General features: G+C 41.2%; 1 protein-coding gene across 4 annotated transcripts; it reads left to right on the top strand.

The window, feature by feature from the left end:
- Positions 1-67: 67 nt before the first annotated feature.
- LOC6609650 (semaphorin-1A) lies at positions 68-11306 on the top strand. Of its 4 annotated transcripts, none has more exons than XM_032717166.1 (7): positions 68-155; positions 5386-5883; positions 6240-6333; positions 7558-8240; positions 8313-9323; positions 9386-9578; positions 9642-11306. In XM_032717166.1, exons 2-7 carry the CDS (start codon positions 5751-5753, stop codon positions 9838-9840), a joined length of 2313 nt encoding a protein of 770 aa, XP_032573057.1. In that variant the 5' UTR covers positions 68-155; positions 5386-5750; the 3' UTR covers positions 9841-11306. The 4 variants fall into 4 exon arrangements, with proteins under 4 accessions (XP_032573057.1, XP_032573058.1, XP_032573056.1 ...); XM_032717167.1 differs by lacking the exon at positions 68-155 and adding an exon at positions 4920-5027; XM_032717165.1 differs by lacking the exon at positions 68-155 and adding an exon at positions 4920-5111.
- Positions 11307-11541: the final 235 nt, after the last annotated feature.

Here is an 11541-nt window from a genome sequence, read left to right as displayed (position 1 = left end):
GCACTCTGTTTGGTATATTTGTGTGGTATATTTTGGGTGGCCCGCTGCGGTCACTTTTAAAATGGCCGTCGATCAGTGAAGTTGTATACACTTTTTTCGTGTTCCGTGTTTTTCGCTTAATTTGATCGTTTATTTAAATGTTTTTATGAATTTTGGTGAGTTGAAAAGCTGATCTAATGCAGCCTGTTGGCAAAGGATTCGATCGAAAAGGATTTTGTGCAAACCTCGAGTGCCCGAAACAGTGTTTTCTATCCCCAAAGACAACCCCCGCATAGCGTCTCTCACCTCCAGGCAACAACAACACACCCAAAAGAGACGCACTGGAAGCATAAAAAGCAACAAACAGGTTTTCATTGTGTACAGACGTGTGTTGCTCTGCCCTCTCGCTCTCGCCCCCTTAATTTATGCGCATGCAGCAGCAGCAGCAGAAACAACAAAACCAACAACATGTATAAAGCAACATAAGAAACAAGTAATACAAGAAAATAAATCATTGAGTGTGAGTGTGTGTGTGTGCGTGCATGTTGGCTGTAAACAGCAGCCAAAGTGGTAAAGTAAAGTTGAGTCGAATCGAGTCGAGTCGAAAAGAGAAGCGGATAATAAGTGGCAAAAGAAGCTGAAGCAAAAGAGTTAGCCAGCTTAGAAGTGACGCGTAGCTACAGGTGAATATATCGGACTTGTTTTTCATGCGCGAGACAGGCGGTGGTCGCAGTTCGCTTGTCTGTGGAACTGTAAAACGGGTTTATGGTTCTGATGTCCAAAAAGAAATAGAATCGAATCGATTAGCAGCCTAATCAATTTACCACTGAGCTGCAACGGTAAACGGCAAATGGAAGTTGCATTTACATACAGACGTATGCACAAGTTCCAGCCCGTGTTCCCAATTTCCAAAGTGCGTTTTCCCCCCTCATTTCAAGTGGCCAAAACTGGAACGCGTCCCACTTAACCCCACTGCGGTGCAGGCTGTCCAAATTGACCCCCGTAAACAACACCCACATTTGCGGCCTCTGTGTTTTGTGAATGAAAATTTAAAAAGGAAAAACTAAAAACTTGTCGCGCCATAATTACGCCTCTCCAAAAAATCAAACAAAAAAAAAAATGGGCTGAATCATCTAAATATATAGTAAACTGGTTCGTCTACATGATTCACCAAACATCGGAAGTCCGGTGATAAATCTATCCTACAGACCATGTCTGTTCCGTTTTTTTTTATTTGATAAGTGGAAAATAAGAAAAACAGAACAGAGCAATGAACCTCCGCCGATAGCGGTTTAACAAAAGAAAACAGACTCCACAATTGATAATTATTCATTAAAAAAAATATATACACACTACATGCAGAGTGTCATTACATCAGATCAGAGTCCAAGCTCCACCAAAGCTGGCAGCCAGTCGGGCTCCAAAAGGCAACATCCACTATACGCCACTAGAATCCACCTGTTGGCACTACGTTCGGCTTAATGAAAACGCCCACGGACCCAAACGGGTTGTACAGTGGGCATTCTTCGAGTAAGAAAAACAAATTAGAATCCTCAAGTGGGTTTCATACAAACAAGGGAAGTCTTATTACTACGTTTTCTTAAGAAATTCTTTCGGAAGGCGATCACAAGATAGATAGATAGATCACTAAAAAAACTGCTAAATTTAATGTATGTAATGCAATTTAAACTGCTCATTACCTAAACGGTGAAGCTAAAAGCCTTAAAATCAGTTCAACCCTGCTTGGGAAAACTGATTTGCTCGAAAAACTGCTTTCCCACGTCCTGCTAAGTAATACAAGTAGTATCAGAAAATATAATTGGGATATCAAGACTCATACATTTAAGTAAATGAAATGTAGTTATGATGGTCTTTAAGTAAATGATTATTAAACGGATAAGGAACTTTCATAAATCCCCGATCACTTTGTAATTGGACATTATCTGACAAAAGTGTTTTATTACGGGCTGTAATTCAACTCAGCGGGGCTTCACTGTCTCATACGTTTTCTACCGTGGGCGGACGATTGTAAGCGGTGCATATCTAATAACTACACGCTGAAATCAATTTTGTATTGATCACGTCTGTAGCAAGGAACCCTGCCAGTTCTTAGATGTTCACTCTATCACTCGAAAAAAACGTATCTCGATTTAACATGTTTTTGTCGGGCTTCCCACACGCAGGAAAAAACAGAAAAAAAAAGATGAGGTAAAAAAAGGGAGCGGCAACAAGTGTCAAACGTGACATACTTTTCACCCTTATCTTGATGAGGCTGTTATCTCGCAACTCTTCAGAACCCATGCTTATCAGCGGGGAGGTGGTGGTCGGGCGTGCCACCCAACTATCCCAAAAATAGTGGCACACATTCGTAACTTGATCTCGAATGTGAGCTCATTAATTTAGCGCCAGACGGTCAGTTTTTTGTGGGACTAGCATAATTGTATCTGTATTTTTATGGGCTGCCAGAAGCGGAACGGACTTCCTGGCATTGAACCCAAGTGTGTGGCTTTGTGAAATATGAGAACGCCACTAAAAAATTAATGAAAACTTACGAAAACGCCGGTTCCAAGTGTGGTCACCTCGATAAGCAAAATACCCTATGTAGCAATAATATTTAAGGTCAAGAATAGATATATGTACGACTAAGACCTTTCTAACTACAGCAGAGAGTAGAACCAAGTTGCTGAGATCTAGGTGCCCCAGAAAAGGTGTTAATTAGCTGTCTTTATTCCTAGATGACTGATTATTTCTGTAAGTGGCTCCACTGGGCTACAACTAAAAGAAGAAGTACCCCAAGTGGCGGTCGGTACCATTCGCTGATTTCTCCGCTCACTAAGCCGCAAAACGGAGTGATAAATTGTGCCGCTGAAGAGGGTATTCAAATGTAATTTATATTATTTATTATGCACTTTTATGGCATTTCTCATACGTGGGTTCTTGAGGCCAACCCCCATCATTTGAGGGCATTAAAGCGGCCAAGAAGATGGGCCGCAGGTCACTTGACCTGTGACTTGTAACTCTGGCGGCTGAGCCGTGAAAAAACCTTCGCTTAGGTAAATGAAAGACGAACACGATACGATGATACGATGCAGACCACCACCACGAATCAACCGAATTCATTGAGCGAAACACTACAACAACTACTTGTTGCCACCGACCTTCAATTGGCCAATAAAGCCATTTATCGGAGATCCCAGCCAAACCGATCCGAATCGTCGGTAGGTAAAAGTTGTCCATGTGTAACCCACCGACTTTTTGGGTGCGTGAGAAACTATAACATTCGAGTGTGCGTCTTGAGAAAAAAAGAACCGAAAACCAACTGAAAACCTGAAAACCCGCATGGAAATTACGTGTGTGTGTGAATGAGGAAAACACACCTATGTATCTGCTCGAATGTCCGGTGTTCGCCGCGGGGAAAAATATGGAAAAGTAGTCAGTTGTAGAGTGACAGCGGCACGTCCTGAAAATCGTAGTTCAGCGCTGATTAGGAGGGAAATTGGCGGAAAATACCGCACGTGATTCCCAACAAAGGCAGGAAAACCAGGCTGGCGGCATGAGTCATGCTCGGAAAACACGACATGTCGTCAGCCAGGACGCGGAATATTGGTTGGGATTGGGAATCATACAGTAAGGCTTCCCTCAATTTCAATTTTCGCATGACTAAAGCCAAAATGGCGGCGAATTTTTTGTACATTAAATAATAAAAAATAATAAATAAAAATTAACGAGTTTAATCAGTAAGTTGAGTAAACTTAAAAATACCCATTCTTCATAGGAAATAAATCATCCTAAACGCCCAAAAAAATTCTGTGTGATTAAAAACATTTTAGAACCCAAGTTTTGTATGTTCCAAATTTAAGGGAGTCCAAGGCGCGATACGCAGAAGTTAAGTGTAAGGCTTCCCTCAATTTCAATTTTCGCATGACTAAAGCCAAAATGGCGGCGAATTTTTTGTACATTAAATAATAAAAAATAATAAATAAAAATTAACGAGTTTAATCAGTAAGTTGAGTAAACTTAAAAATACCCATTCTTCATAGGAAATAAATCATCCTAAACGCCCAAAAAAATTCTGTGTGATTAAAAACATTTTAGAACCCAAGTTTTGTATGTTCCAAATTTAAGGGAGTCCAAGGCGCGATACGCAGAAGTTAAGTGTAAGGCTTCCCTCAATTTCAATTTTCGCATGACTAAAGCCAAAATGGCGGCGAATTTTTTGTACATTAAATAATAAAAAATAATAAATAAAAATTAACGAGTTTAATCAGTAAGTTGAGTAAACTTAAAAATACCCATTCTTCATAGGAAATAAATCATCCTAAACGCCCAAAAAAATTCTGTGTGATTAAAAACATTTTAGAACCCAAGTTTTGTATGTTCCAAATTTAAGGGAGTCCAAGGCGCGATACGCAGAAGTTAAGTGTAAGGCTTCCCTCAATTTCAATTTTCGCATGACTAAAGCCAAAATGGCGGCGAATTTTTTGTACATTAAATAATAAAAAATAATAAATAAAAATTAACGAGTTTAATCAGTAAGTTGAGTAAACTTAAAAATACCCATTCTTCATAGGAAATAAATCATCCTAAACGCCCAAAAAAATTCTGTGTGATTAAAAACATTTTAGAACCCAAGTTTTGTATGTTCCAAATTTAAGGGAGTCCAAGGCGCGATACGCAGAAGAAGTTAAGTGCCCATGAAGATGGGAAGATAAACACTTTTCACCCTGGGTTTTTCCGACGCCCTTTAGAATGTGTTCTACATAGGGAGGATTTGCTGTAGCAGAGAGGCAGACGGAGAGGGATATCGAAGGAGGTGGAGCGAGAGGGACAGCAGCAAGTGCTGCTCAAACTGCTCGCCAGTGGCTCTCAAAGCGTGGGCGGTTGCCTTACGTTGTTTGCTTTTTCGCATTTCATGCTCATTTCGGTGTTCAGTGCTCATTGAGTCTAGCCCACGTTCGGTTCGCGGTCCGCTGCTCAAACTCATGATAGTAAAAATAAAATAAAACAACAAAACGAAAACAGCCGAAAACACAAGACACAAAACACAAGTAAGCCGGAAAGAAACTGGCGAGAAGAAAGTGTGCAGAATTCACAAGTAGCCGTTATATAAGTGGATTTAATTATCTGATTCGGTAATAAAAGCAGATTCAAGACAAAGGGGAAACCCAAATGACAAACAAACAAATTAATGGCGGATATAAACAAAATTTTTATGCGTTTCAAATCAAACACGATTGCTGTCTACGTGCTCTTTGGCCAACTTACATACTGTGTTTCGGTTTGATTAGTCAAAAGTTCACTGATTTTGCGCTCGCTCGATAAATGATATTGCACTCGTCGCGGCTCACTGAAAACATTCTAATAATTTTCTAACACACCTTTTGCCATCGTTTTTTTCAATTGCAGGTTTTGCGTTTTCCCTTTTGCCACCAGCAGCTAATTGCATTAAAATAAAACCAACAAGTGGTTCTGCTGGGCGTAAATCATTGGGTCGTTGTCGCTGACACTCGAATACTTATAGCCAGATGCTGAAGCAGCAGCAGCAGCAGCAGCGACAATAACACCAGTAATCAGCACAACTATCGGCGACAATGGCAGACATCGGACATCAGAATGCGAGGCGTCAGTGATTAAAAGCAGTCGGAGAGGCCAGCCATCCAACCAGCCAGCCAGGCAGCCCCATTGGCACCACGAGCAAAAAGCAGCTGAATCATCAGACTTCGGAGGAGCAGTGGAGTACTAGTTTCGCGCATCTACTACAAGCCAGCAGAATGAGCTCCAAGAGCAGACCTTCATCGGCGGCGATGTTAATTAATGCGATACCCATGATACTGCTGATCACCTTATCCGGCCTGACGATCGTGGCAGGTTGGATGCCCGACGTGCGGCCTGATTTGCAAACAAGTATGTGGCAGTTGGAAGTCTCCTTCTCCAATCTAACTTCATAACTATTTGTTTATTTGTGTCATTTGTTTGGGTCTTTGCTTTCCGCTCTTGTTGCTGCTGGTTTATCAATGGCAAAAGCGAGGCTGTGTACGCTAAGCTCTGATTTTCCAAGCTGCTTATGCTTATCAGGCGGAATTTTCGCAATGCCCGCAGCAACAAGCACTAGCATTTCCTCTGAATCGAGTTAAACAGAAATTTAAATGAATTTGTGCAAGATCTCAAAAAAAAAAAAAAAAAAAAACACGAGTAAAAGCACAAGTTATATAATCGCAGCAGTTAATAACATTTCATTTTGCTTCTTTCTCTCTTTGCAGAACAAGACAAAGTCCTAGCCCATTTCATAGGCAACTCGACGGACTATTTCAAGATTTTGGACCACAACGATGAGTTTGTTCTAGTTGGTGCCAAGTGAGTGGATTTCTTTTACATTCTTTTACGATCGCTTTGATTTCTGGCAAACAATAAAAAAGTTCCCGCTACCGAGCGAGCTACCTGTGCGCAAATAAACTTGGCACGAACACGTTTAAATATTTATAAAAACACAATTATACAGCGTTCGATTCGCGGAATAATTAGCCCGCCATTTGGCATTACTCTATACTCTACCGATTTATTGGATGCTTGGATTGGTATTCGTTTTTCATTAGTGGCAAGTGCAAATCTAGCATTTCTCATTCCCTTTCCGGGAAGTCGAAGTGATTTGGCATTGGCGAGATACAAAGGTCTGGAATAAATAACACTTGCTCAGCTTCATCCATATAATTATATTGCTCATGAGCAAAGTTAAGTCAGAAGGCATTTTTTTTATCACGTTTCAATGAAGTGTATACATTGATAAATTGAAATCATATACATATATATATATAAAATTGCATATTTATACATTTTATAATTACACATAGACTTCATTTAAATGAGAGCCACGCAAACTACCATTTGAGTGACTAATGGTCAGCTATTGGCGATCTGAAATGGACCGACAAATGCAAACCAGCTTTCGATCTATCATATTTTTCCTGCGCCCCAGACTTGCTGGTGCCATAAAGAACATAGCAACAAATTAGCAGCAACAATAATTAGCCACTTAAAACGCTGAATTATACAATTGTGTACAAGTTCTAATTATTTGCACACAGGCAACCTTGGGATATGATTGTCGGCGGGGCGTAAAAACAGATGCGGTCAAAATAATAGCAGTGTGGTCTTGAAAAAGCTCTAATGCAAAGTAAAGAAATAATAAAGAAAACCCTGGGATGTCGCTAAAGAAAAAACACGTTGTTTATTAATTGTAAAACTTGCTACCAAGTGTTTACCTTAAGCTTTTAATTACTAAAATTATATGAAATGTCGAAAAATCGTTGCTTAAGGCTAAGGCTGTATTTGCAAATGTATTTAAGCCAAAAGAAAGTAGTATCGATAGTTTATAATATTAAGTTTTTATTCAAAACTATAACTTTAACCGTCACTGTTCAGTCAAACACGAAGCTCTAAACTCACGGGTTTTTTGTCGTTTATTTTTGGTCACCGTACTTGGCTGGCTTCCATTCCATTCCACATTCTGGGCAGGCACACGCCATCGGCGAATTAATTCCCGCATTTGCTAATTCAATTGTTCTCTATCTCGATTTGCAGGGACGTCATCTACAATGTAAGCCTAAATGGCCTGAAGGAGATTAAGCGTCTGGAGTGGCACAGCACGGATGCCGACCGGGAGCTGTGTGCCCTTAAGGGGAAGCACGAGCGGGATTGCCATAACTACCTTCGCGTCTATGCACTGCGTCCCAATGGCGAGGTGCTGCTCTGCGGCACCAATTCGTATAAGCCGCGCTGTCGTCACTACACGCCGGTGGAAGTGTCATCCGAGGAGGCCGGCTCTGCTGGTCACGCCCATGCCATGCCCTACGAAGTTAGCCGGGATGTGGAGGCCCAGGGCCTGTGCCCCTACAGCCCCGCCCACAACAGCACGTACGCCTTCGCCGACGGGCATTTGTACAGCGCCACCGTGGCGGATTTTTCGGGCGGAGATCCCCTCATCTACAGGGAGAACCTGCGTACCGAACAATATGATCTCAAGCAACTCAACCAGCCGGACTTTGTTGGCGCCATCGAGCGCAACGGTTACGTGCTGTTCTTCTTCCGCGAACTCTCAATGGAAGTCATGAACTTTGGCAAGGCCGTCTATTCGCGCGTCGCCAGGGTTTGCAAGAACGATAGAGGTGGTCCCTACAGTCACGGCAAGAGTTGGACTTCTTTTCTGAAGGCGCGACTCAACTGCTCGGTGCCCGGCGAGTTTCCGTTCTATTTTGACGAAATCCGTAAGTTTTAATAGACGTTTTGGATATTCTTTACAAAGATTATAATCTCAATTGTTGCAAACTCCATTACAGAGGCCATTAGTCCGATTGTGGAAAGCGGATCCAAGTCACTGATTTATGCTGTCTTCACCACCTCTGTGAATGCCATTCCCGGCTCGGCCGTATGCGCCTTTAACGTAGATGATATACTGGCCGCTTTTGATGGAGAGTTCAAGTCGCAGAAGGATTCACAGTCCCATTGGCTGCCAGTGGAGCGTGAGCAAGTGCCGAAACCACGTCCAGGACAGTGCGTAGAGGACTCTAGAACCCTGACCAGCATAGCGGTTAATTTCATTAAGAACCATCCGTTGATGGAGGAGGCTGTGCCGGCAGTGCACGGTCGTCCGCTACTGACCAAGGTGAATCTGCACCACCGACTTACTGCGATCGCAGTGCATCCGCAGGTAAAGTCCCTAAGTGGTGCTTTCTACGATGTTATATACAGTGGCACCGACGACGGCAAGGTGACCAAGTTCATCAATATACTGAGCACTCACCCGAACTCAACTGTTGATCGCCTGAAGACAGTGGTTATATCAGAGATGCAGGTTCTTCCACTTGGAACGCCCATTAGGGAGTTGGTGATCTCCACGTCGAAGAACTCGTTGGTTGTGGTTAGCGATGGCAGCTTGGTTAGCGTGCCCCTGCACCACTGCTCTCACATTGTCGACTGTCTGGGCTGCCTAAGTCTCCAGGATCCCATTTGCGCCTGGGACTTTCAGACACACGAATGCAAGAACTTGGCTACGAGTCAGCATAAGTTCGGAACAAAGACTTATCTGCAAAGCTTGAATAGCACCAAGAAAGCCGCTGCCTCGCAATGTCCTCACATTCCCCGAGATGCACCCGGTGCGGAGACAGTAAGCTTTGTTACCATGGCTCCACCGCCGACAGAGGAGCAGAAACTTTTGTACTCCAATGTGGGCTCGTCGCAGGGCAATCAGCCAAGCTTAGATCAACAGCCAACTGGTGGCGATGACTTTGGTTTGAACAAGATCACCCTAACGTCCATGGATCCCGACGATATTATGCCCAATTTGAACGGTTAGTACTAACATTTATTTTTCTAGGAATATTGTGGTTTAATAAACGCATTTCCTCGACAGATCCCCAGAAATCTATGGCCAGTGTAGATGAAATCAAAAAGGCTTCAACGCCCAGCTTCATGCTACTTACAACTGTCGTTTTCTTTACCTTCCTCGTGGGTGGCATCGCCGGAATATGCTGTGTGAAGGCTAAGAGCCGCCTGATGGAGGCCCAAATGGATGAAAGTCACCGCAATCATTTCGGCAAGCCAATGTAAGTTTTATCTTGGAAAATATAATTCCACATTGGTCAATTCTAATTAAATGGTTTTAACAGGCAATTTAAACATCAAAATACTGGCAAAGATATCAATCTGTTAATGGGCTCCAATGCCTACACGACCACACAAAAAACACCTAATCTGGATTTAGAAAAGGATCGGAGTCATGAGTGCAAAAACTCCACGGAACATTTGGAAAAAGAGTTGCCTTGCAAAACGTCAACGCTGACGAAAGTGAAACGCACATACATCTAGTGGGCTTGCAACGGCAGCCAACTGCAAAATTAGTCGAATTTCTATACTCTAAAACATATTTTCGTTGTTTATGTTGCTGTTAGTTATAGTAACCCCCCACCCAATCCGCGAATAATGTAAACGACAGTGTCGGATGCGTTTGAAACGCATCTGAAAGATAGGGAGCAGAAGCTGTTGCGTCTTTTTTACTTAGCTTGTATTGTAATTTAATTTGATGTAAAATTTGCGTAAGCTTATTTACTTTGGCAAAATTTAGTTACATTTATTGACAACGTAGTGTGCGGGCTGCCACAGCCTGGAGCTAACCGAAGCATTCCGCATTCCCCTGACGTCGACCTTTGCTGTCCAAAATAGGAGTGCCGGCTCTTGGCTACGCAGCCCGATTGTGTCGCCCCTTATGTGTACCCTTAATGTATAATCTTTGCAAATATTAGAGCTGTACAAATTTAATCACATATCATGCATACCGAAGTCGAACCCGAAGCGGACCAGCCCCAATTAATTCTCGAAATTCAATCGAATATTCAACAAGTATTTTGTTAGACTGAATGATTAATTTTTCTATATGAGTTTGTTTTGTGGCGAACTAACAGAATGCGACATAGACTTTAAAGCTCTATGCTTTGTGGCTAACAAAAGCGTAAAATTGTATCTAACATAAGCTCAATAAGGAATTGAACATAGAATGTAATTAAAAGTACGAACTAGGCTAAGGAACGAAGATAACTTCTATGAGGCTGTTTGATAAGAACTGACACCGCAGCCCCCACATCATCATGATGGAAATACGCACAAGCGAAAATAAATGAACACTGCAACAACAGCAAGCCTTATAAATAGTATAAAATCGTGTCGAATCTAGGCCTTAACGCTAAACTTGTAAGCTTTGCATGGAAATAATGAGCTTCGTTGGCAATGAACGTAAATCCGCATTTTAATAATTTTATGTTTAACTTCTAAGCTGTTGTCCGTCCCACTAAAGAAGTTGCATAAATACAATGTACAATGGCAATTTTATTTTTAAAACGTGTAAAATGCAATTTTCATCGTAATTAATATATTTTTATACGTATATGTACTTCTAATGTCTAAATCTTAACATAAGAAAGTCTTAAAAATTGAAAATCCCGAAAAAAGCTATATATAAAATATTTTTAAATCTTACAAAAAAAAAAACGTAATGTAATGATAAATTTCTCATATTGTGATAGATTTTATTGAAATTTTAGAAAGATGAAATGATATGCCTTTTGGTTGAAAAACAATGATATATATGACGAAAGAGTCTGATTGCAAGCATGATAATATTGCGTAGGAAAGGGTCTTCCGCTCGGAGGATCAAGAACCAGAGAAAACCCATCATGGTGTTTAGTTTTTATTACTATGTATGTCTTGTAATGTGTATATTGTTGTATACATCCGATAAGCAATTCGTAAATCTAATAAAGTCGTCATTTTTTTCATAACTCGAAGTGGGCTTTTAATTGGTTGGTTTACAAAATCTTTATTTTGTGAATTGGTGTTAAGTTCGGATTTATGAAACATTGAATTTTTACAGCAAATATTGTTTTTTTATATTTATTTAAATCAATAAGTTTTCCAATAAAGACGAGTTTTATAATTTGAATAGTTTACGATAAAGTGTTTCGCGCCGAAAAATGATCGATAACTTCGGATATGGCTCTACAATACATCAGCAGC

This window comes from Drosophila sechellia, chromosome 2R, assembly GCF_004382195.2.
Source record: "Drosophila sechellia strain sech25 chromosome 2R, ASM438219v1, whole genome shotgun sequence".
In the NCBI taxonomy this organism is placed as follows: domain Eukaryota; kingdom Metazoa; phylum Arthropoda; class Insecta; order Diptera; family Drosophilidae; genus Drosophila; species Drosophila sechellia.
Note: the sequence above shows the minus strand (reverse complement) of the source record. Positions and strands in the feature narration are given on the sequence as shown.

What these genes read in the sequence shown, in the direction of transcription:
- LOC6609650 (XM_032717166.1), top strand. Translation starts at nt 5,751, where the DNA reads ATGAGCTCCAAGAGCAGACCTTCATCGGCGGCGATGTTAATTAATGCG. An exon ending in TTTGTTCTAGTTGGTGCCAA is followed by an intron (nt 6,334 to 7,557) that starts GTGAGTGGATTT and finishes CTCGATTTGCAG; the next exon opens with GGACGTCATCTACAATGTAA. An exon ending in AATCATTTCGGCAAGCCAAT is followed by an intron (nt 9,579 to 9,641) that starts GTAAGTTTTATC and finishes TGGTTTTAACAG; the next exon opens with GCAATTTAAACATCAAAATA.